Source organism: Gobio gobio (genome assembly GCF_949357685.1).
Source record: "Gobio gobio genome assembly, chromosome: 20".
In the NCBI taxonomy this organism is placed as follows: Eukaryota; Metazoa; Chordata; class Actinopteri; order Cypriniformes; family Gobionidae; genus Gobio; species Gobio gobio.
In genome coordinates, this window is record NC_137113.1 from 1,179,443 (window position 1) to 1,206,942 (window position 27,500).

Below are 27,500 nucleotides of genomic sequence, written 5' to 3' on the forward strand. Positions count from 1 at the left end.
AAAGGCTTTTGCAAACTGAAGTCCTTGAGAAAGTCTCAGATGATGGAGGGATGAAGCGGAGGTGTGGATACAGTAATGTACAGATGAGCCGCGGGTCCCATGACTCCCAGCAGACGTCAGTGTGATTTTACAAGCGCCTCCTTCGGTGAGAGCTGAGAGAAACACACACCAACACACGATAGGACACACTATATTAAAGGCTGCATATAGATATCCAACTTCATCTGCTTATAGAAAAACATAAACAGTGATGAAAGTCAGAATATTAAATGTCACAGATGTGTATTGACTGAGTAATCACTGTTGTGTAGAGGAGGGTCAAAATGAGTTTTCACATGAGATCTGGAGCCAAATTACAGGAGTGTAAACATGACTTTAGAAAGATGGCAGCATCATTATTTTATTGTCACTCAGAGATTGGTAGATCTATTAGTGAAATCTGTTGACTTTATCAATCTGTGTGTCATTATATGCCAACGGTGAGCGCTCAAACATGGGGAAGAAGCACTTCTGGTGTTTTTCGCCCCAATGTTTGCATGCCAGTAACTCAAGAAATATTAAATATATATTAATATCCTCTTAGATTCTGATTCTTAACTAACTTTTCTTTAAGTATCTTCATTTATAATGCCCAACACGGATCATTTCCTGAGTTATGGAGATCTCAATGCGGCTTCATGAGTAAATTGGTAAATTTTCAGTGGTCAAAAACCAAATGTGGGTCACTTTGCACACAGCTGATACTTTTTTATTTAAAGAGGAATATCTGAAGAACAAATAATGTTGAAACTAGAAATCTATCTTGTTTCTTTCTACCATAGAACATGCCTGTCTGAGTGCCATAAATGTTATTTTTCCAAAGTTTGCATGCCTGTAACTCTAAAAGTATTAAAGATATCGTAATATCCTTCTAGATTCTCATTCTTAATAAACTTTTCTTTTGAAAAGTCTCTTGTTTCAAGTCTCTATATGGTTCAGTCCCATAGATATGGGGATCCTAATGTGGCTATATGTTCAAATTTAACCCATTTTTCAATGGTCAAAAACCAAATGTGGCTCAAACATGATACTTGTTGTGCTTGAAGAAGAATATCTGAAGAACAAATAACACTGACACTAGAGGTTTATCTGGTTTCTCTCTATTAAAACAACTGCATACAACACACCTCTGAGTGCCAAACTCTGACATTTACATGTCTTCAATTCAAAAAGTGTTAAAGATATTCTTGTTCTTATGAAACTTTTCTTTTGGAATCTTAACTTTTAAGGCCCTGTATGGTTCAGTCTCATAGATATAAGGATGTCAATGTGGTAATGTGTAGTAATGATACTGTGTATTTGAACTCTTGCTAGCTTTAGAAGCTGTTAAAATGAACAAATTCCTTTCTTTCAAATATCCTTGAAACTGATTCAAATATAGATTCTTATAAATGCACTTTGAGAGCAAGTTAATGCGCCTAAACTTGACCATTTTCAGTGGATTTTTGGCACTCAGAGTTGTGTTTTATGCTATTCTTTTGATAGAGGGAAACGAGATACATCTCTAGTTTCAGTGTTATTTGTTCTTCAGACATTCTTCTTTAAACACAACAAGTATCCGCTGTTTGAAATGTTACCTACATTTGGTTTTCGATCACGGAAAATGGGTAAAATTCAACAATTTAAACGCAAAGTCGCATTGAGCTCCCAATATCTATGGGATTGAAACAAATAGGGGCTTAAAAATAAGGATTACGAAAGAAAAGTTTATTAAGAATGAGAATCTAGAAGGATTTTAAGATATCTTGAATACCTTTAGAGTTACAGGCATGCAAAATTTGGACAAGGAATATTTATGGCACTCATAAATACAGGAATGTTCTCTGCAGTTGTGTTGATAGAAAAACACGAGATAGATTTCTAGTTTCAACATTATTTGTTCTTCAGGTATTCCTCTTTAAAAGATAAAAAGTATCAGGTGTATGCAAAGTTTGGGTTTTTGACCACTGAAAATGTGCACAATTGACCAATTTACTCATGGAGCCGCATTGAGATCCCCATAACTCTGGAGATTAATCATATTGGACTTCAAAAATTATGATACTTAAAGATAAGTTAGTTAAGAACCAGAATCTAAAAGGATATTAAGATATCTTTAATACTTCTTGAGTTACAGGCATGCAAAAATTGGGCAAACTAACACCAGAAGTGCTTCTTCCCCATGTTTGAGCGCTCACCGTTGGCATATAATGACACACAGATTGATAAAGTCAACAGATTTCACTAATAGATCTGCCAATCTCTGAGTGAGAATAAAATAATGATGCTGCCATCTTTCTAAAGTCATGTTTACACTCCTGTAATTTGGCTCCAGATCTCATGTGAAAACTCATTTTGACCCTCCTCTACACAACAGTGATTACTCAGTCAATACACATCTGTGACTTTTAATATTCTGACTTTCATCACTGTTTATGTTTGTCTTTCGACAGAAAAAATATTAACAAAATCAAAAGTTTGAGGCGGGGAAGTTTCTGAAATGTGTTTGATTTGACACGAGCCAGCAGATCTCATGATGTTATCACTATAAATGAGCTGGAAAGGGATAATTCATAATTCAGTTCAATATCCACAGTGATTTTTCAAAGAGTCCAAGTTTAAAGTCTCACCTGAGATTCAGATCCTAGAAAAGATTCTTGCTTTTCTGTGAAGGAAAAGAGAAAGAGTTGATGAAACGATCACACACACAGAAATGCATTGGGAAGCATCCGCTGGAACACACACACACACACACACACACACACACACACACACACACACACACACACACACACACACACACACACACACACACACACACACACACACACACACTCACACGCACACGCACACGCACACGCACACGCACACGCACACACACACACACACACACACACACACACACACACACACACACACACACACACACACACACACACACACACGTGACGGACTAATACTGAGGCAATACTGCAATGTTTGGAGGATTGATCTAAACGGGCTGGACATTGATAGTTAAAAATGCACAAATAAAATATTAGACAATTACTGTACATAAGAATAGCTCTAATAAACCTCGAATGGAAATCTTTTGAAAAACTTTTTGAAAAGATTGTTTTGCTCCCTTTTAGTTTTTGTATATCTAACAAGACCAAAGAATTACATGTAAAAAATCCTCATAACATCGCCTATATGTTTGTACTGATACAAAAAAAATTGGACATTGAAGAAAGTTGCTCATTTTGCTAAGATTGGCCAGAAATTTTTATTTACTTTTTTTAAATCCCCCAAAAATTGGATTCATCAATGCATGTTCAACAGAAATCTGCTTATCGTTCTGATATAACTTGCAAAGATATACATTTTGAATCAAAAATATTATGGTGAAGCTTATGATTTTATGTGGTAAATTCACAGAAGCAAAATTTTTTTGTTTTATACGTACTGATAATATCAAATCTATACATAAAATGTGGTTACACTTGTATTGCGGTGTCATTGTTACAGTGTGATTATAGTGATATTAATGAACATGCTCTTACTGTAGGGTTAGGGGGTTAGTTGCATGTAATTATGCATAATTTACAGTTATTACTATGATGAGTGCATGTAATGTGTAACAAGGAGACTGTAAAATAAAGTGTTACCTAAAATTAAAGTACATTTTTGAAACTGCTGTCTTTCCTGTATCTATGTATAATCTTTTTATTTGTTTTTATTTCATTTAAAGTCCTTATATTAGCATGTTGTTGTCTTTATGTTCACGGTTCACGTGTGCAGTGAGACTGACGGAGGATGAGGAAGATGATGTTAAGAAAACAGTCTGTTTTTTACAAAAGGGCCAGATCACAGAGGTGGACAGTAACAAAGGACATTTACTTGAGTACTGTACTTAAGTATCATTTTTGAGTATCTGTACTTTACATAAGTATAATTTTTGAGTATCTGTACTTTACACAAGTATAATTTTTGAGTATCTGTACTTACACAAGTATTATTTTTGAGTATCTGTACTGACACAAGTATAATTTTTGAGTATCTGTACTTTACACAAGTATTATTTTTGAGTATCTGTACTTTACACAAGTATTATTTTTGAGTATCTGTACTTTACACAAGTATTATTTTTGAGTATCTGTACTTTACACAAGTATTATTTTTGAGTATCTGTACTTTACACAAGTATTATTTTTGAGTATCTGTACTTTACACAAGTATAATTTTTGAGTATCTGTACTTTACATAAGTATAATTTTTGAGTATCTGTACTTTACATAAGTATAGTTTTTGAGTATCTGTACTTTCATAAGTATAATTTTTGAGTATCTGTACTAACACAAGTTAAATTTTTTAGTATCTGTACTTTACACAAGTATAATTTTTGAGTATCTGTACTTACACAAGTATTATTTTTGAGTATCTGTACTTACACAAGTATAATTTTTGAGTATCTGTACTTACACAAGTAAAATTTTTTAGTATCTGTACTTTACACAAGTATAATTTTTGAGTATCTGTACTTTACACAAGTATAATTTTTGAGTATCTGTACTTACACAAGTATAATTTTTGAGTATCTGTACTTACACAAGTATAATTTTTGAGTATCTGTACTTTACACAAGTAAAAATTTTTAGTATCTGTACTTTACACAAGTATAATTTTGGAGTATCTGTACTTACACAAGTATAATTTTTGAGTATCTGTACTGACACAAGTAATATTTTTGAGTATACTTGTAATATTTTTGAGTATCTGTACTTACACAAGTTAAATTTTTTAGTATCTGTACTTTACACAAGTATAATTTTTGAGTATCTGTACTTACACAAGTATAATTTTTGAGTATCTGTACTTTACACAAGTATAATTTTGGAGTATCTGTACTTTACACAAGTATAATTTTGTAGTATCTGTACTTACACAAGTATAATTTTGGAGTATCTGTACTTTACACAAGTATAATTTTTGAGTATCTGTACTTTACACAAGTATAATTTTTGAGTATCTGTACTTTACACAAGTATAATTTTTGAGTATCTGTACTTTACATAAGTATAGTTTTTGAGTATCTGTACTTTCACAAGTATAATTTTTGAGTATCTGTACTTTACACAAGTATAATTTTGGAGTATCTGTACTTTACACAAGTATTATTTTTTAGTATCTGTACTAACACAAGTTAAATTTTTTAGTATCTGTACTTTACACAAGTATAATTTTTGAGTATCTGTACTTACACAAGTATTATTTTTGAGTATCTGTACTTACACAAGTATAATTTTGGAGTATCTGTACTTACACAAGTTAAATTTTTTAGTATCTGTACTTTACACAAGTATAATTTTTTAGTATCTGTACTTACACAAGTATAATTTTTGAGTATCTGTACTTTACACAAGTATAATTTTTGAGTATCTGTACTTTACACAAGTATAATTTTGGAGTATCTGTACTTTACACAAGTATAATTTTTGAGTATCTGTACTTTACACAAGTATAATTTTGGAGTATCTGTACTTACACAAGTATAATTTTTGAGTATCTGTACTTACACAAGTATAATTTTGAAGTATCTGTACTGACACAAGTAATATTTTTGAGTATACTTGTAATATTTTTGAGTATCTGTACTTACACAAGTTAAATTTTTTAGTATCTGTACTTTACACAAGTATAATTTTTGAGTATCTGTACTTACACAAGTATAATTTTTGAGTATCTGTACTTACACAAGTATAATTTTGGAGTATCTGTCCTTTACACAAGTATAATTTTGGAGTATCTGTACTGACACAAGTATTATTTTTTGAGTATCTGTACTTACACAAGTATAATTTTGGAGTATCTGTACTTTACACAAGTATAATTTTTGAGTATCTGTACTTTACACAAGTATTATTTTTGAGTATCTGTACTAACATAAGTATTATTTTTGAGTATCTGTACTAACATAAGTATTATTTTTGAGTATCTGTACTAACATAAGTATAATTTTTGAGTATCTGTACTAACATAAGTATAATTTTTGAGTATCTGTACTTTACACAAGTATAATTTTTGAGTATCTGTACTTACACAAGTATAATTTTTGAGTATCTGTACTTTACACAAGTATAATTTTTGAGTATCTGTACTTTACACAAGTATAATTTTTGAGTATCTGTACTTACACAAGTATAATTTTTTAGTATCTGTTCTTACACAAGTATAATCTTTGAGTATCTGTACTTTACACAAGTATAATTTTTGAGTATCTGTACTTTACACAAGTATTATTTTTTAGTATCTGTACTTACACAAGTATTATTTTTGAGTATCTGTACTTTACACAAGTATAATTTTTGAGTATCTGTACTTTACACAAGTATTATTTTTGAGTATCTGTACTTACACAAGTATTATTTTTGAGTATCTGTACTTTACACAAGTATAATTTTTGAGTATCTGTACTTACACAAGTATAATTTTTGAGTATCTGTACTTTACACAAGTATAATTTTTGAGTATCTGTACTTTACACAAGCATAATTTTTGAGTATCTGTACTTTACACAAGTATAATCTTTGAGTATCTGTACTTTACACAAGTATAATTTTTGAGTATCTGTACTTTACACAAGTATTATTTTTGAGTATCTGTACTTACACAAGTATAATTTTTGAGTATCTGTACTTACACAAGTATAATTTTTGAGTATCTGTACTTTACACAAGTATAATTTTTGAGTATCTGTACTTTACACAAGTAAAATTTTTGAGTATCTGTACTACACAAGCATAATTTTTGAGTATCTGTACTTTACACAAGCATAATTTTTGAGTATCTGTACTTTACACAAGTATAATTTTTGAGTATCTGTACTTTACACAAGTATAATTTTTGAGTATCTGTACTTTACACAAGTATAATTTTTGAGTATCTGTACTTTACACAAGTATAATTTTTGAGTATCTGTACTTACACAAGTATAATTTTTGAGTATCTGTACTAACACAAGTATAATTTTTGAGTATCTGTACTTTACGCAAGTATAATTTTTGAGTATCTGTACTTTACACAAGTATAATTTTTGAGTATCTGTACTTTACACAAGTATAATTTTTGAGTATCTGTACTTTACGCAAGTATAATTTTTGAGTATCTGTACTTACACAAGTATAATTGTTGAGTATCTGTACTTTACATAAGTATAGTTTTTGAGTATCTGTACTTTCACAAGTATAATTTTTGAGTATCTGTACTTTACACAAGTATAATTTTGGAGTATCTGTACTTTACACAAGTATAATTTTTGAGTATCTGTACTTTACACAAGTATAATTTTTGAGTATCTGTACTTACACAAGTATAATTTTTGAGTATCTGTACTTTACACAAGTACAAATTTTGAGTATCTGTACTTTACACAAGTATAATTTTTGAGTATCTGTACTTACACAAGTATAATTTTTGAGTATCTGTACTTTACATAAGTATAGTTTTTGAGTATCTGTACTTTCACAAGTATAATTTTTGAGTATCTGTACTTTACACAAGTATAATTTTGGAGTATCTGTACTTTACACAAGTATTATTTTTGAGTATCTGTACTAACACAAGTTAAATTTTTTAGTATCTGTACTTTACACAAGTATAATTTTTTAGTATCTGTACTTACACAAGTATTATTTTTGAGTATCTGTACTTACACAAGTATAATTTTGGAGTATCTGTACTGACACAAGTATAATTTTTGAGTATCTGTACTTACACAAGTATAATTTTTGAGTATCTGTACTTTACACAAGTATAATTTTTGAGTATCTGTACTTTACACAAGCATAATTTTTGAGTATCTGTACTTTACACAAGTATAATTTTTGAGTATCTGTACTTTACACAAGTATAATTTTTGAGTATCTGTACTTTACACAAGTATAATTTTTGAGTATCTGTACTTTACACAAGTATTATTTTTGAGTATCTGTACTTACACAAGTATAATTTTTGAGTATCTGTACTTACACAAGTATAATTTTTGAGTATCTGTACTTTACACAAGTATAATTTTTGAGTATCTGTACTTTACACAAGCATAATTTTTGAGTATCTGTACTTTACACAAGTATAATTTTTGAGTATCTGTACTTTACACAAGTATAATTTTTGAGTATCTGTACTTTACACAAGTATAATTTTTGAGTATCTGTACTTTACACAAGTATAATTTTTGAGTATCTGTACTTTACACAAGTATAATTTTTGAGTATCTGTACTTACACAAGTATAATTTTTGAGTATCTGTACTTTACACAAGTATAATTTTTGAGTATCTGTACTTTACACAAGTAAAAATTTTGAGTATCTGTACTTTACACAAGTATAATTTTTGAGTATCTGTATTTACACAAGTATAATTTTTGAGTATCTGTACTTTACATAAGTATAGTTTTTGAGTATCTGTACTTTCACAAGTATAATTTTGGAGTATCTGTACTTTACACAAGTATAATTTTGGAGTATCTGTACTTTACACAAGTATAATTTTTGAGTATCTGTACTTACACAAGTATAATTTTTGAGTATCTGTACTTTACACAAGTATAATTTTTGAGTATCTGTACTTTACACAAGTAAAAATTTTGAGTATCTGTACTTTACACAAGTATAATTTTTGAGTATCTGTACTTTACACAAGTATAATTTTTGAGTATCTGTACTTTACACAAGTATAATTTTTGAGTATCTGTACTTACACAAGTATAATTTTTGAGTATCTGTACTTTACACAAGTATAATTTTTGAGTATCTGTACTTTACACAAGTAAAAATTTTGAGTATCTGTACTTTACACAAGTATAATTTTTGAGTATCTGTACTTACACAAGTATAATTTTTGAGTATCTGTACTTTACATAAGTATAGTTTTTGAGTATCTGTACTTTCACAAGTATAATTTTTGAGTATCTGTACTTTACACAAGTATAATTTTGGAGTATCTGTACTTTACACAAGTATAATTTTTGAGTATCTGTACTAACACAAGTTACATTTTTTAGTATCTGTACTTTACACAAGTATAATTTTTGAGTATCTGTACTTACACAAGTATTATTTTTGAGTATCTGTACTTACACAAGTATAATTTTGGAGTATCTGTACTTTACATAAGTATAGTTTTTGAGTATCTGTACTTTCACAAGTATAATTTTGGAGTATCTGTACTTTACACAAGTATAATTTTTGAGTATCTGTACTTTACACAAGTATTATTTTTGAGTATCTGTACTAACATAAGTATTATTTTTGAGTATCTGTACTAACATAAGTATAATTTTTGAGTATCTGTACTAACATAAGTATAATTTTTGAGTATCTGTACTAACATAAGTATAATTTTTGAGTATCTGTACTAACATAAGTATAATTTTTCAGTATCTGTACTTTACACAAGTATAATTTTTCAGTATCTGTACTTTACACAAGTATAATTTTTGAGTATCTGTACTTACACAAGTATAATTTTTGAGTATCTGTACTTTACACAAGTATAATTTTTGAGTATCTGTACTTACACAAGTATATTTTTTTAGTATCTGTACTAACATAAGTATAATTTTTTAGTATCTGTTCTTACACAAGTATAATCTTTGAGTATCTGTACTTTACACAAGTATAATTTTTGAGTATCTGTACTTTACACAAGTATTATTTTTTAGTATCTGTACTTACACAAGTATTATTTTTGAGTATCTGTACTTTACACAAGTATAATTTTTGAGTATCTGTACTTTACACAAGTATTATTTTTGAGTATCTGTACTTACACAAGTATTATTTTTGAGTATCTGTACTTTACACAAGCATAATTTTTGAGTATCTGTACTTTACACAAGTATAATTTTTGAGTATCTGTACTTTACACAAGTATTATTTTTGAGTATCTGTACTTTACACAAGTATAATTTTTGAGTATCTGTACTTTACACAAGTATAATTTTTGAGTATCTGTACTTTACACAAGTATAATTTTTGAGTATCTGTACTTTACACAAGTATAATTTTTGAGTATCTGTACTTTACACAAGTATAATTTTTGAGTATCTGTACTTTACACAAGTATAATTTTTGAGTATCTGTACTTACACAAGTATAATTTTTGAGTATCTGTACTTTACACAAGTATAATTTTTGAGTATCTGTACTTTACACAAGTAAAATTTTTTAGTATCTGTACTTACACAAGTATAATTTTTGAGTATCTGTACTTACACAAGTATAATTTTTGAGTATCTGTACTTTACACAAGTATAATTTTTGAGTATCTGTACTTACACAAGTATAATTTTTTAGTATCTGTACTAACATAAGTATAATTTTTGAGTATCTGTACTAACATAAGTATAATTTTTCAGTATCTGTACTTTACACAAGTATAATTTTTTAGTATCTGTACTAACATAAGTATAATTTTTAAGTATCTGTACTTTACACAAGTAAAATTTTTGAGTATCTGTACTTATACAAGTATAATTTTTGAGTATCTTTACTTACACAAGTATAACTTTTGAGTATCTGTACTTTACACAAGTTTAACTTTTGAGTATCTGTACTTTACACAAGTATAATTTTTGAGTATCTGTACTTTACACAAGTATAATTTTTGAGTATCTGTACTTTACACAAGTATAACTTTTGAGTATCTGTACTTTACACAAGTTTAACGTTTGAGTATCTGTACTTTACACAAGTATAACTTTTGAGTATCTGTACTTTACACAAGTTTAACTTTTGAGTATCTGTACTTTACACAAGTATAATTTTTGAGTATCTGTACTTACACAAGTATAACTTTTGAGTATCTGTACTTTACACAAGTTTAACTTTTGAGTATCTGTACTTTACACAAGTATTATTTTTGAGTATCTGTACTTTACACAAGTTTAACGTTTGAGTATCTGTACTTACACAAGTATAACTTTTGAGTATCTGTACTTTACACAAGTATAACTTTTGAGTATCTGTACTTTACACAAGTTTAACTTTTGAGTATCTGTACTTTACACAAGTATAATTTTTGAGTATCTGTACTTACACAAGTATAACTTTTGAGTATCTGTACTTTACACAAGTTTAACTTTTGAGTATCTGTACTTTACACAAGTATTATTTTTGAGTATCTGTACTTTACACAAGTATAATTTTTGAGTATCTGTACTTTACACAAGTATAACTTTTGAGTATCTGTACTTTACACAAGTATTATTTTTGAGTATCTGTACTTTACACAAGTATAATTTTTGAGTATCTGTACTTTACACAAGTATAATTTTTGAGTATCTGTACTTTACACAAGTATAATTTTTGAGTATCTTTACTTACACAAGTATAATTTTTGAGTATCTATACTTACACAAGTATAATTTTTGAGTATCTTTACTTACAAAAGTATAATTTTTGAGTATCTGTACTTTACACAAGTATAATTTTGAGTATCTGTACTTTACACAAGTATAATTTTTGAGTATCTATACTTACACAAGTATAATTTTTGAGTATCTGTACTTTACACAAGTATAATTTTTTCTGGAAACGTACGACTAACTTCACTACATTTGAAAGACAAATATCGTACTTTTCACTCCACTTTCTATCAAGATCCTTGAAAGTTGTTTTTATTTTTTTAACGCTGATCAGTTGATGGCTAAATGGAAGGAACATTTGATATAGTTTGCTGACTTAGTACTTGATTTTAAGATTTTAAATGGATGTGCTCCACCTGTTTTTAAGTTACAGATCCACTGGAGGCAAGTGCAGTTTTATTGACTTCAGAATGTGAACAGAGATCCCATAGACTTAACTAAACTCTTAAGCATGAACAAACTAAACAACGACTTCACTAAACATTCGCCTAAACAGCAGGTTAAAACGTTCATACTAAACCAGGATCAAGGCAAACATGAGGGCTTAAATACACAAGGACTAATGAAGGGACACCTGCGAACAATGATTAACCAATGACAACATGACACATGAGGGCATGGGAATCACATGACAAACCAGGAACAAGCGGAATCTGAAATCGCCCCCTAAACCCTCATTCACTATTCCCTACGTTATCCACTAATACACTTGAAGGAGTGAATGAAAATGAGTGTGTGAAGTCGGACAGCCTTTGTGTGTACATCAGCCGTAAACTCGTTATTGCGGTGCATTGTGGGATTGAATGAGTGCACTCAATAACGTCCACTATGGTTTCGGACACCATTACAAATGGCTGTGCCCTCAAATAATGCCCTATTGAAGGGTATAGGGGCGATTTCGGACTCATGACAGTGAACATGACAAACTAAGAACACACGAGTGGGATAGTCTTCCAATTAAAACACATAACAGGTCATTGTGGTTTCTCAAAACAGCTTAAAACTGGTTACTGCTAAATCAAAATTGTGATCATTTATAGACACTTTGGTATAATATCTCATTTGTTTTGTCCCTGTCCTTAACAAATTAGCCAGTGTTGGCTAAATATGCCACATTTTTTTATGTATTATTAATGTGTATTGTCCCTGATTAAAGAATAAATAAATAAATGATGAGTGGAGATGATGATGATCACTCATATAGAGCATCGGTCAAATCTGCCTGATTCATGTCATGTCACAGCTCCAGCATCTGAGAAACGCTGTCAATCATCACATCACCATCATCATCATCATCACATCATCATCATCATCATCACCATATGAAAATGTGCTAAAGCCCCCATTTATTGGTCAGACTACTAAACATTATAAATACTGATTCAAAATAATAATACAAACTATACACTCTCAAAAATAAGAGTACAAAATTGTACCTTTTGAGGTACAAGTGGCCGTCACTGGGGTGGGACCGTTGAGGGGTCAGGGGTCGGCAAGTTCGGTAAAAAATGCTCTTCTTACTTAGTAATTTTGTCTTGTTTCTAGTCTAAATTTCAAAAAATTCTTACATCAAGATACATTTACTACATAAGTAAAATTACATTTTTTCTTCTTTTCTTGAAAATAAAATAAAAATTAAGCGAATTTTTGCTTAAAACAAGCAAAATTATCTGCCAATGAGGTGAAAAAAATTATCTTTTTTCTGATTGAAATCTTATTTCTGTCCCAAACACAAAATACGATTATTTTTCTCACCCCATTGGCAGATAATTCAGCTTGTTTTAAGCAAAAACTTGCTTAATTTTTATTTTATTTTCAAGAAAACAAGAAAAAATATCTTATGTCATCTTACTTATCTAGTAAATGTATCTTGATTTAAGAATTTGTATATATTTGGACTGGAAACAAAATACTAAACAAGAAGAGCATGTTTTGCAGTCTAGAGAGCTGATGTCCTGCAGAGTTTAGCTCCAACCCTACCACAGTATGAAACTCATGGCTCCCAGCATGCATTGCAGCATGTCACCATTGTTGAGATTCATATGCTGATTCTTGATATCTGTGTGCGTCTAAACTCTTTCCCCCCTAGAATGTGTTTAAAAATCAAAATTCAGAACGTCTGATCTGTGGCAAGAGAGCATTGTCGGTGAATATTATTTATTAATATTTTTAGTCAGTGATGAGTTTAGTCAAACATTTTTCTTCATGATAATTTTCGTTTATGGCTTCTTTTGATTTGAACAGATTATGTGTTTTGTTAACACTGTCACGAAAACCACAAACTCACATAAAAATCCGAGAGACAAACTGGCCAACAAACGAGAACATTGATCTCCATAATGGTGACCATATTCAATAAAACATCTAAAGCTCTGTTAATTCTCAATAAGAGCTTCTATAGATGTGTTTGAGGGCTGGAGGAAAGCGGCTCTCTAGGACCGAATTCTGCTCTAAGTGAGGAAAACAATGGTGTAATTGGACCCTAAGGACCAGCTGTGTACCTTTAAAGGTACAGTTATACGTTTTGCTCCCTAAGGAACAACATTGTATCTCCTCTGTACCTTTAATTCTGAGAGTGTAATTGTATCTCAGTGATACTGGATCAAATATTTTCTGTGGTAATTTACAGCATTTCACAGAAACCGGTCAAACGTTTGGAATAATTCACATTTATTAATTATTATTAATTACTCAAAGCCTTTATGTATAATGTATTATAGAGTACATTTAATGCATTAATTATGCATGATCTCATAATGCATTATGAAAAAATGATACATTAAAACACAAACAACGAGGAATCTGTGAATATTATAATGCATGGTTACAATCATTTATGAAAAGATATAATGCATTATGAATCCTTTTATAATGCAAAATACATAAACGCTTTAAGTAAAGAGTCTCTCCTGCTCATGAATCTGATCATAACTCCAGTAATCAGAGTCACATGACCCTTGTGAAACTCAACCGGCCGTGTCTAACTGTGCTAACCCTGATCCACATGAGCGTCTGTACAGAACTCACACTTACCACATGACCAGAAACCCAGCCTCAGCGCTTCCGCTTTCATCACTTCAACACAAAACATACGGAACAGAAGAACACATGCAAGACAAACGACACACGCAAGAAAGAACAGCAGAACCCGAGATGTGACGGAAAACAAGGTGCGTTTAATAGAAACAACCCAAAGACATACAGCGGGAAAAACAACAAGAGAAACAAACGAGCAACGCAAGCAGAATGATGACATCATGACATGGCAGAATCACGCGAGAAACACGTCACACTAACGTCCCAACTTCAACATGAGCATTTCCTGATAGTTTCCTCACCCCGTCTCATCCAAGATGTTCATGTGTTTCTTTCTTCAGTGGAAAATAAATGAAGTTTTTAGAGGATTTTTCTGCACATAATGGACTTCAATGGGAACCAACGGCTGAAGGTCCAAATCACTGCAGTTTCAGAGGCTCTGACCAATCCCAGACGAGGAATAGAGTCTGATCTAGACAAACCATCGCCACTTTAAAACACAAATACACATTTATTAGGGATGCCGCAATTCTCAATATAATATTGAACTGTTCGGTACGGCATTCGCGGTTCAATACGCGCTTGTGAATTGCGGTTTTCTCGGTTTTGCATTTAATTAATTATTTTTCTACAAATTCTATAATTTGCCTCCTCCATCCCAATATACTGAACAACGCGACATACATTCACATCACAGGTCAGTGGTGGAGTTAAACTCATGGGACACTAGAGTTATTCACAATCACCAAAGTTCATTATTTGCATGCGTTTTAAAGCCTTGCCGGCTCATTCGCGAGCGCGGTTTTAACATGCGCTTTTCAGAGCGCGCACTAAACGCCTGTCAAACATGTGATTACTGAACTAAGTAGTCATTTTACTGCGCTAATACTGTCAAATACACACAAGTTTAACATAAACACAGTCTGTTATGTCTAAAGTGAAAGTAAAATCGTGTGTGTCTGTATATTAGATGAGTGCAGGTCTTAAAGTGACAGTAGCGCAGCCTATAGTGAACACGCCGTCCTTAAAGGGACAGTTCACCTCTAAAGTAATTATTTACTCACTCTAATATTGTTCCAAACCTGTATTCATTTATCGATGACAGAATTTTAATTTTTGAACAAACTATCCTTTTAATACAACAACAAAAGACAAAGAGAAAATCACTCACTCCTCTTGAACTGAAAAACTTTAATACAGCAGCTTTAATAAGAATCAGTGTATATTTTATAGTGAAGTCTATGTAGTGTTTAATTTTTACATTTATTCATTCAATTTCATACTTTAATGCTGCTGTACAGCTCTGAGCTGCCAGTGTAAATCTTTATATTTATATATATCTATTTTATATTATACAATACACTAGGAATACAAGGGTTATTTAAGGTAGGTTTTTCAATTCTTTTAAGTAAAATAAAGAAAGAGTATTGCAATAAAAAATAGTCTTTTTTCTCCATAACCTCTTGCTGTTCCTGTCGCCTAAGAATAGAAGAGCAAAAAACTGATGAGACAAGCCATCAGAACCGAACCGAACCGAAAACCGTGGTTAAAAACCGAGGTATGTATTGAACCGTGGACTAACTGTAGTGTTGCATCCCTACTATTTATATACTTTTAACCACGAATGTGCGATTTCGGTGTTGTTCTTCTTCACGGCGTATGATGTCATCACGTCGGAAAGGTCACATGACGTAGGTGGAAGTGCCGACCCAGTGTTAAAACAAACGTGCAAAGACTAAATCAAACGCCCTTTACACCAATAAAGGTGAAACAACGATGACAGACGATTGTAAAGTTGGAGGAGAACATGAGATTGAGTTTTTCGGCACTGGGTCGGCACTTCCACCTGCGTCATGTGACCTTTCCGACGTGATGACGTCATTCACCGACAACACCGAAGTCACGCATTTGAGGTTAAAAGTATATAAATGTGTATTTGTGTTGTAAAGTGGCGATGGTTTGTCTAGATCAGACTCTATTCCTCGTCTGGGATTGGTCAGAGCCTCTGAAACTGCAGTGATTTGGACCTTCAGCCGTTGGTTCCCATTGAAGTCCATTATGTGCAGAAAAATCCTCTAAAAACTTAATTTCTTTCCCACTGAAGAAAGAAACACATGAACATCTTGGATGAGACGGGGTGAGGAAACTATCAGGAAATGCTCATGTTGAAGTGAACGAATCCTTTAAAGGCACAATATGTAGTTTTTGGCCACTAGAGGTCGCTGATTCAAAACAAAGGCGTGGTTTGATGACGTCGAGATTGAGCGCGGAATCTTGGGAGTTATCGTCTTCACCTCTACAGCCGGTGGAAAAGAATCGGGACGGGGCAGAAATCCTGTTAATGGTTGAGATTAACATTACTGTAGTATGAAGCAGGGCGGGGCTGAAAGCTGTGGGAGCGGAACGAGACGCTGGAGCGACTGCTAATGAGAGACGAGCGACACACGGCGCAACAGCTTCTATTCTGCCGCTCATGCGTGTGTGTGTAATGCAGCGCTGTTTGATCATATCACACACACTATGAGACACTTGTTCACACTGCAGTGAGCGAGATCATATTAGGCGGTAAAACATGGTAAATCAATGAATGAATGAAGCGTTTTGCGCGAATGATTTACATGTTTAGTCAATGCAAAGACGTTAATAGACATTCAGTGGCGCGATTTGTGCGAATAAGGTGCACAAAGTTGAAAAATCTGAACTTTGGCGGATATTCGCGGCGCGTTAACCAATCAGGAGCTTGCTCTAGTAGTGACAACAATGAGGACAAAATCACATGTGGACACCCGGAGCTGTCGATACATCTTCATACTTTATAGAAACAGGAATAAAAGGATCTTGCTTGGAAGAAAGTGAGTGAGGAGGTCGGACAGTGTGAGGAGGCGTAGAAAGCGCTCTTTACTCAATTTGAGCTCTACATAGAGTGATTTCAGGATGATTGGGACACTTTCTGCCATTGAGATGACTTGGAAAAAGTGTCCCAATCCCCCTGAATTCACCCTAATGAGACTTCAAGCTAGCTAAAGCCGGCAAATTGAGCTTATTCGCCGTATTTTAAAACAATCCATGTCAGCCATTTCACACAGAGACGAGCCGCTGGCTGAAGCCCCTCCCATGACACGAATTTGCATCTGTTGTGAAGTGAATGTCACGCACGAATGAAGCGAGTAAACTCAAAATGTTCAAGTGTCCAACTACACGCGATTTATTCGCACAAGTCACGTCTTGTGTGAACACACAGTAACTGTGTTGAGCTGGAGAACAATGATGAGTTTCTGTCCATCAATGATCCAAACAGTGTCTAATAAAACACATCAGATATTAAAGCGGCGCTAGTGTTTCCATGGTTACTACACAATAACACACACACGGGCCGTGTCCTGGGTAAAATTTATGATTTCTCTGGATTTAAACATTCTTGGAAACATTTGGGATAATGTACACAAGTCAACACAATACATAACACTGATCTAGTGATTTTTTTTATATTTTATATATTTTATTGCATGTCAGACCAACGATACTGTAGTTAGAACCAATTTCATGTTTTGTCCCAACGCTTTTTGTGTGTCATCATACATAAGCATGTCAACTTTGGTGAAAATATCTAATTTTGTTTAGGAGACATTTATATTTATGAGCACATAAAAAATAACCCAAACCCGACTTGCAATCAAAATGTTGACATTTGGCCATTTTACGTTTAGTCAACCTGCATTTGGGATCATGTAAGTACAGTTAACAAAATATAGAGGAGTGTCCTAGTGGATACTTTAATCCAAAAATCGTACATATTGTGCCTTTAATGAAACCTTATCAGAACGTGTGACCTTTGGAAATACTTTTACACCGTTTTTAAAGTCAAACTTTAGAGAAAGAAGCTTTTCAAATGAAAATTGATATATTACATATACTATGATGTATTGTTAATGGTCTCTGAGAAGCAGAAAATGTTGTGGTAAGTTTTCATGCCGGACAGAACTAGTTTGACTCAAGCCTGACTTTAAGGAGGCTGTTCCAGCTCTGCATGCCGTGTGTTTCAGACGCGGTCAGATGGTCAGATGGCGGTTTCCAGTCGTTTCATGGGCTTTACCTTTTTCTTGGCCTGCAGCATCTCCTGGTAGGCACTAGATCTGATGAACCGGCTGTAGGAGTCGCTCTTCATCAGCTTATAAATGTGCTCCTGATGGAAGAAACATAAGCCGTTTCAGTCACATGATGAGGATGGAATAACGATAAATGTTCTGGTCATTTTCCCCAAAAATGCTAGTTAATGTCATCACATTGGACTAAAACTAACTGATTCGCTCACACCGGCTACAACTTCTCAAAAAAAAAGGTGATTTTTGTGCTTTTTCCCACTGATATTGTTCCGGTTCAAAAATGACCCGCCTACGAAAAAACTGCTTGTTATGCTATGATATCACCAAATACTGGATCTAACCTTTATATCCTCTTGTTGTCTTTCCGTCAGCACAGGTTTTGTGTTTCTTTTTGGATCAGATTGATCTGAGCTCATACTCAGTTATTTGAGCAGAATTAGATAAAACTGTGCATCCGCTCACTTCAACGAGGCCTACGATCAATCAGATCCAAAACAGCCAAGCACAGCGGGAGCAAAATCAGGAGCAAAACAAACATGGCATGGAGCATCAAGACCAACTGTAAAATGATCCATTTTAGACATTTCTACATAGTTTTAGGCAAAATGGTTGAAAAAAAACATACATACAATACATTTTTAAATGATGTAATTCCTCCAAAAGTTGGCGCTGTCACCAAATTGATGTGTTATTGTCCATGTGGCATAACAATATCACACAGAGAGTTTGGTGTCAATATACAAAACCATTGCAGAGTTTTTGTTATTGTTTTGCAATTAAAATGACGGCCATGTTTTTCAAGGTACACCAATGTCATAATGGACTGTGATAGCATCTGAAACAAAGACAGTTGATCAAGATCGAGATTACTTTTATGATTTTTCAGAAGATTATAAGTAGAAATAGACATTTCTCATATCTCCTGACCAGAAGGTGGCGCTGCGCCAAAGCACTGCATGAAGCTTTTAATAACATCTTGCGAGCATGGTCTGAAGATGATCTGAGCCAATGTTGGTGAGAATCTGACGAACCGTCTAAGACGAGATCAAAAAAGTAGTTTTTTTGGGAAATTCAAAATGGCCGATGAATTATCGTGATGGAAAAGTATGTCATAGGGTGCAATCGAATTGGCTTCAACCAGTGTTAATTTAGTTGACAAATAATTTGTCATAATTTTCGTCAACAACCTTTTTTTCAAAGACGAAAACGAGACGATAACTAAATAAAAACTAGTGTTGGATGACAAAAACTATGACGAAAATCAACTGTCATTTTCTGTCAGTTTTTGCTTAAAACAATAAACTATATTTCATTTAATTCCCATTTAATTCATAGTCAGGAGGAAAGACCAGTATTTGACACATATTCAATAAAGCATCAGGGTTATAATAGTTCACTAAAACCATTAAAAAAACTTCATTACTTGAAATTAAATAAATGTTAACTGAAATTAAAAAAATAAATAAACTTATTTAAAGCTTTAGCTTAACCTGATATGCCCTACTAACTAAAACAGAAATACAAAAAGTTATAAAAACGAAATAGTTGTTTTTAATAAACAAACAAAAAAGTGAATTGAGCTCTTTCGTGTATTTTTAATGTCAAAAACAAATTGATGTTAAAATGTCAGTTTGAGTGACAGTCGGTTATGTGACGCTTAAATGCTTAATGTATTACAATTGAACTAAACTCATTAGATTTTAGTCGACTAAAACTAGACTAAAACTGGAAACAATTCAGGCGACTAAAATATGACTAAAACTAAATCAAAATTTGCTGTCAAAATTAACACTAGCTTCAACCAAGGAATCAAAGGAAAAAATAATTGTATTACGATTCAAAATGAATGAATTTAATTAATATAAACATAAGTGAAGATCTGGACAGTTGGTGGCGCTAGAGGGGTTGCGTTAGACTGTGGTGAGGGTCAGACTGAGCTCTATCAGTGGCAGGGGTAAGGTCCTTTCACACTGGACGCGATTTTGCCGCGCGAATAAATCGCGCAATGGTTTTATTTTTTTATCAGCTGTTTGTGTAATGAGAGCTTTCACACCGAACGCGAATGTGCTGCGGCGAAAAAACAATGTTTATTTTTTTCGTTTCGGTGTCGATTTTTTTTAACACTCGCAGCGACAGAAAAGGCTTAAACCAATCACATACAAGGAAACAAAGGTGACGAAATGTCCAGTTGATGTCACTAGCCATTCAATCAACATTAACCTTTGCCAGGTATGGCATTTCTCAGGAGATTACAGCTGTAGTTGTGTTTACAGCTGTGCAGATGCAGATGTGTTTGCCCACTATAGGCTACAGATTACCATATTATAATCAATACATTGATTTTTTTTTTTTAAATCTAATTGTGTCCGCGACTATAGAAAGTGAATGTGTTTCCGTCAGTACGACTGTGGCACTTAAATGTTTACATTGTGACTCAACTGGAAACACAGCAGCTCCGGATCGCCACAAACGCCACAAACTCGCGTCGCGGCTGGTGTGAATGGTTTTAACGCGAACTATTCGCACACAAAATATTCGCTTTTTCCGCTTCGCTTTTTCGTCACGCGTCCGGTGTGAAAGGGCCTTAAGTTATACTATAATGGGGAACAGAACTGCAGACCTGAGCGTCTTCGAAAGCGTATCGGCCGGGATCTTTGACATTCTGCGTGGTTTTGTCGTAGCTCTTGGAGTCGACGTTGATGGCGCTCGGAGCTCCAGGAGCCAGAAACTCCTCCCAGATCTCCTGCACCCGGCTGGGCACCTCCCGGATGGGCCGCTTCTTCAGCTCCTGAACCGCCAGCCAGAACCTGTGCAGACGAGCCGCCTTCAGAACCAGAACCAGAACCAGGGATCGTTCCCTGTTATCTGCTGTCATACCTCAGGTTCTCGGAGCTGAACTCGGACTCCAGGAACTTCAGGAATTGCTCTCTCCCGACCGGATCCTTCAGAACCTCGTTGAATCCGAATCCCCAGCGCTTCACCCGCTGCTGCCCGGGCTCTTTACTGAGAGACAGAGGTCAGGGGTCATTCTTCTGTCAAACACTTCAGGACAGAACCTGCATGTGGTGTAATGTGTCCTGTCCACCCACGACCAGCATAGACCCCGCCCACGACAGCTGACAGACTCCGCCCTATCAGCATAGACCCCGCCCACGACTGCTGACAGACTCCGCCCTATCAGCATAGACCCCGCCCACGACAGCTGACAGACTCCGCCCTATCAGCATAGACCCCGCCCATGACTGCTGACAGACTCCGCCCTATTAGCATAGACCCCGCCCACGACAGCTGACAGACTCCGCCCTATCAGCATAGACCCCGCCCATGACTGCTGACAGACTCCGCCCTATTAGCATAGACCCCACCCATGACTGCTGACAGACTCCGCCCTATCAGCATAGACCCCGCCCATGACTGCTGACAGACTCCGCCTTATCAGCATAGACCCCGCCCACGACTGCTGACAGACTCCGCCCTATCAGCATAGACCCGCCCACAACTGCTGACAGACTCCGCCCTATCAGCATAGACCCCGCCCACGACAGCTGACAGACTCCGCCCTATCAGCATAGACCCCGCCCATGACTGCTGACAGACTCCGCCTTATCAGCATAGACCCCGCCCACGACTGCTGACAGACCGGATCCTTCAGAACCTCGTTGAATCCGAATCCCCAGCGCTTCACCCGCTGCTGCCCGGGCTCTTTACTGAGAGACAGAGGTCAGGGGTCATTCTTCTGTCAAACACTTCAGGACAGAACCTGCATGTGGTGTAATGTGTCCTGTCCACCCACGACCAGCATAGACCCCGCCCACGACAGCTGACAGACTCCGCCCTATCAGCATAGACCCCGCCCACGACTGCTGACAGACTCCGCCCTATCAGCATAGACCCCGCCCACGACAGCTGACAGACTCCGCCCTATCAGCATAGACCCCGCCCATGACTGCTGACAGACTCCGCCCTATTAGCATAGACCCCGCCCACGACAGCTGACAGACTCCGCCCTATCAGCATAGACCCCGCCCATGACTGCTGACAGACTCCGCCCTATTAGCATAGACCCCACCCATGACTGCTGACAGACTCCGCCCTATCAGCATAGACCCCGCCCATGACTGCTGACAGACTCCGCCTTATCAGCATAGACCCCGCCCACGACTGCTGACAGACTCCGCCCTATCAGCATAGACCCGCCCACAACTGCTGACAGACTCCGCCCTATCAGCATAGACCCCGCCCACGACAGCTGACAGACTCCGCCCTATCAGCATAGACCCCGCCCATGACTGCTGACAGACTCCGCCCTATTAGCATAGACCCCACCCATGACTGCTGACAGACTCCGCCCTATCAGCATAGACCCCGCCCATGACTGCTGACAGACTCCGCCTTATCAGCATAGACCCCGCCCACGACTGCTGACAGACTCCGCCCTATCAGCATAGACCCGCCCACGACTGCTGACAGACTCCGCCCTATCAGCATAGACCCCGCCCACGACTGCTGACAGACTCCGCCCTATCAGCATAGACCCGCCCACAACTGCTGACAGACTCCGCCCTATCAGCATAGACCCCGCCCACGACTGCTGACAGACTCCGCCCTATCAGCATAGACCCCGCCCATTACTGCGGACAGACTCCGCCCTATTAGCATAGACCCCACCCATGACTGCTGACAGACTCCGCCCTATCAGCATAGACCCCGCCCACGACTGCTGACAGACTCCGCCCTATCAGCATAGACCCCGCCCACGACTGCTGACAGACTCCGCTCTATCAGCATAGACCCCGCCCATGACTGCTGACAGACTCCGCCCTATTAGCATAGACCCCGCCCACGACTGCTGACAGACTCCGCCCTATCAGTCAAAGGTTGGTTTCATGGTTCATGACTTTATTAATAAAGTCGTGTGTGTGTGTGTGTGTGTAAAACAAAGAATAAAAGAGTAATAATAATAATATTTAATCACACCTGGCCTCCAGCTCCCAGGAAGTGATGTCATCAGAGATCCAGGGGTTCGACGGATCTGGTGTCGTGAAGAACGGATCGTACTCCATATACTGTTCTGAGTAACTCAGCAAACTACAGACACACATTAATGAGCATTAACATTACACTGTTTTACTGGAGTTATGATCAGATTCATGAGCAGGAGAGACTCATAAACATTAAAAATCTAACCAAACCTTTGAACGGTAGTTTATAAGGAGTAACTTTAGTAGTTTATAAGGAGTAACTTTAGGAGTTTATAAGGAGTAACTTTAGGAGTTTATAAGGAGTAACTTTAGGAGTTTATAAGGAGTAACTTTAGTAGTTTATAAGGAGTAACTTTAGTAGTTTATAAGGAGTAACTTTAGTAGTTTATAAGGAGTAACTTTAGGAGTTTATAAGGAGTAACTTTAGGAGTTTATAAGGAGTAACTTTAGTAGTTTATAAGGAGTAACTTTAGGAGTTTATAAGGAGTAACTTTAGTAGTTTAAAACGAGTAACTTTAGTAGTTTAAAAGGAGTAACTTTAGTAGTTTATAAGGAGTAACTTTAGTAGTTTAAAAGGAGTAACTTTAGTAGTTTAAAACGAGTAACTTTAGTAGTTTATAAGGAGTAACTTTAGTAGTTTATAAGGAGTAACTTTAGTAGTTTAAAAGGAGTAACTTTAGTAGTTTATAAGGAGTAACTTTAGTAGTTTATAAGGAGTAACTTTAGTAGTTTAAAACGAGTAACTTTAGTAGTTTATGAGGAGTAACTTTAGTAGTTTATAAGGAGTAACTTTAGGAGTTTATAAGGAGTAACTTTAGTAGTTTAAAACGAGTAACTTTAGTAGATTATAAGGAGTAACTTTAGTAGTTTATAAGGAGTAACTTTAGTAGTTTATAAGGAGTAACTTTAGTAGTTTAAAAGGAGTAACTTTAGTAGTTTATAAGGAGTAACTTTAGTAGTTTAAAACGAGTAACTTTAATAGTTTATAAGGAGTAACTTTAGTAGTTTATAAGGAGTAACTTTAGTAGTTTATAAGGAGTAACTTTAGGAGTTTATAAGGAGTAACTTTAGTAGTTTAAAACGAGTAACTTTAGTAGTTTATAAGGAGTAACTTTAGTAGTTTATAAGGAGTAACTTTAGTAGTTTAAAACGAGTAACTTTAGTAGTTTAAAACGAGTAACTTTAGTAGTTTATAAGGAGTAACTTTAGGAGTTTATAAGGAGTAACTTTAGTAGTTTAAAACGAGTAACTTTAGTAGTTTATAAGGAGTAACTTTAGTAGTTTATAAGGAGTAACTTTAGTAGTTTATAAGGAGTAACTTTAGTAGTTTATAAGGAGTAACTTTAGTAGTTTATAAGGAGTAACTTTAGTAGTTTATAAGGAGTAACTTTAGTAGTTTATAAGGAGTAACTTTAGTAGTTTAAAACGAGTAACTTTAGTAGTTTATGAGGAGTAACTTTAGTAGTTTATAAGGAGTAACTTTAGGAGTTTATAAGGAGTAACTTTAGTAGTTTATAAGGAGTAACATTAGTAGTTTAAAACGAGTAACTTTAGTAGATTATAAGGAGTAACTTTAGTAGTTTATAAGGAGTAACTTTAGTAGTTTAAAAGGAGTAACTTTAGTAGTTTATAAGGAGTAACTTTAGTAGTTTATAAGGAGTAACTTTAGTAGTTTAAAACGAGTAACTTTAGTAGTTTATAAGGAGTAACTTTAGTAGTTTATAAGGAGTAACTTTAGTAGTTTAAAACGAGTAACTTTAGTAGTTTATAAGGAGTAACTTTAGTAGTTTAAAAGGAGTAACTTTAGTAGTTTATAAGGAGTAACTTTAGTAGTTTATAAGGAGTAACTTTAGTAGTTTAAAACGAGTAACTTTAGTAGTTTATAAGGAGTAACTTTAGTAGTTTATAAGGAGTAACTTTAGTAGTTTATAAGGAGTAACTTTAGTAGTTTAAAACGAGTAACTTTAGTAGTTTATAAGGAGTAACTTTAGTAGTTTATAAGGAGTAACTTTAGGAGTTTATAAGGAGTAACTTTAGGAGTTTATAAGGAGTAACTTTAGTAGTTTATAAGGAGTAACTTTAGTAGTTTATAAGGAGTAACTTTAGGAGTTTATAAGGAGTAACTTTAGGAGTTTATAAGGAGTAACTTTAGGAGTTTATAAGGAGTAACTTTAGTAGTTTATAAGGAGTAACTTTAGTAGTTTAAAACGAGTAATTTTAGTAATTTATAAGGAGTAACTTTAGGAGTTTATAAGGAGTAACTTTAGGAGTTTATAAGGAGTAACTTTAGGAGTTTATAAGGAGTAACTTTAGTAGTTTATAAGGAGTAACTTTAGGAGTTTATAAGGAGTAACTTTAGTAGTTTATAAGGAGTAACTTTAGTAGTTTAAAACGAGTAACTTTAGTAGTTTATAAGGAGTAACTTTAGGAGTTTATAATGAGTAACTTTAGGAGTTTATAAGGAGTAACTTTAGTAGTTTAAAAGGAGTAACTTTAGTAGTTTATAAGGAGTAACACTAAGGAGTAACTTTAGGAGTTTATAAGGAGTAACTTTAGTAGTTTATAAGGAGTAACTTTAGTAGTTTATAAGGAGTTTATAAGGAGTAACTTTAGTAGTTTATAAGGAGTAACTTTAGTAGTTTATAAGTAGTTTATAAGGAGTAACTTTAGTAGTTTATAAGGAGTAACTTTAGTAGTTTATAAGGAGTAACTTTAGGAGTTTATAAGGAGTAACTTTAGGAGTTTATAAGGAGTAACTTTAGGAGTTTATAAGGAGTAACTTTAGTAGTTTATAAGGAGTAACTTTAGTAGTTTATAAGGAGTAACTTTAGTAGTTTATAAGGAGTAACTTTAGTAGTTTATAAGGAGTAACTTTAGTAGTTTATAAGGAGTAACTTTAGGAGTTTATAAGGAGTAACTTTAGTAGTTTATAAGGAGTAACTTTAGTAGTTTATAAGGAGTAACTTTAGGAGTTTATAATGAGTAACTTTAGTAGTTTATAAGGAGTAACTTTAGTAGTTTATAAGGAGTAACTTTAGGAGTTTATAAGGAGTAACTTTAGTAGTTTATAAGGAGTAACTTTAGTAGTTTATAAGGAGTAACTTTAGGAGTTTATAAGGAGTAACTTTAGTAGTTTATAAGGAGTAACTTTAGTAGTTTATAAGGAGTAACTTTAGTAGTTTATAAGGAGTAACTTTAGTAGTTTATAAGGAGTAACTTTAGGAGTTTATAAGGAGTAACTTTAGGAGTTTATAAGGAGTAACTTTAGTAGTTTATAAGGAGTAACTTTAGTAGTTTATAAGGAGTAACTTTAGGAGTTTATAAGGAGTAACTTTAGTAGTTTATAAGGAGTAACTTTAGTAGTTTATAAGGAGTAACTTTAGTAGTTTATAAGGAGTAACTTTAGGAGTTTATAAGGAGTAACTTTAGGAGTTTATAAGGAGTAACTTTAGTAGTTTATAAGGAGTAACTTTAGGAGTTTATAAGGAGTAACTTTAGGAGTTTATAAGGAGTAACATTAGTAGTTTATAAGGAGTAACATTAGTAGTTTATAAGGAGTAACTTTAGTAGTTTATAAGGAGTAACATTAGTAGTTTATAAGGAGTAACATTAGTAGCTTATAAGGAGTAACTTTAGTAGTTTATAAGGAGTAACTTTAGTAGTTTATAAGGAGTAACTTTAGTAGTTTATAAGGAGTAACTTTAGGAGTTTATAAGGAGTAACTTTAGGAGTTTATAAGGAGTAACTTTAGTAGTTTATAAGGAGTAACTTTAGTAGTTTATAAGGAGTAACTTTAGGAGTTTATAAGGAGTAACTTTAGGAGTTTATAAGGAGTAACTTTAGTAGTTTATAAGGAGTAACTTTAGTAGTTTAAAACGAGTAATTTTAGTAATTTATAAGGAGTAACTTTAGGAGTTTATAAGGAGTAACTTTAGGAGTTTATAAGGAGTAACTTT

General features: G+C 34.3%; 1 protein-coding gene across 3 annotated transcripts in view; it reads right to left on the bottom strand.

The window, feature by feature from the left end:
• The window catches only part of rgs7b (regulator of G protein signaling 7b), a gene marked incomplete at its 3' end in the record, with an annotated part of 90,125 nt that overhangs the window by 1,200 nt on the left and 61,425 nt on the right, over window positions 1-27,500 (bottom strand). Inside the window, exons 13-19 of one of the 3 annotated variants that reach the window (XR_013818630.1) lie at window positions 23,540-23,650; window positions 21,440-21,565; window positions 21,183-21,369; window positions 18,553-18,642; window positions 14,457-14,498; window positions 2,649-2,683; window positions 1-152 (exon numbers count right to left, since the gene is read on the bottom strand). The exon at window positions 1-152 is cut by the window's left edge and continues 1,198 nt beyond it. Coding sequence is in view for 2 of the 3 variants with exons in the window: in XM_079845585.1 (XP_079701711.1) it covers window positions 18,517-18,642; window positions 21,183-21,369; window positions 21,440-21,565; window positions 23,540-23,650 (550 nt within the window). Of the gene's footprint in view, window positions 153-2,648; window positions 2,684-14,456; window positions 14,499-18,516; window positions 18,643-21,182; window positions 21,370-21,439; window positions 21,566-23,539; window positions 23,651-27,500 lie in introns of those variants that run through there. The other 2 variants (XM_079845586.1, XM_079845585.1) reach the window with 2 other exon arrangements.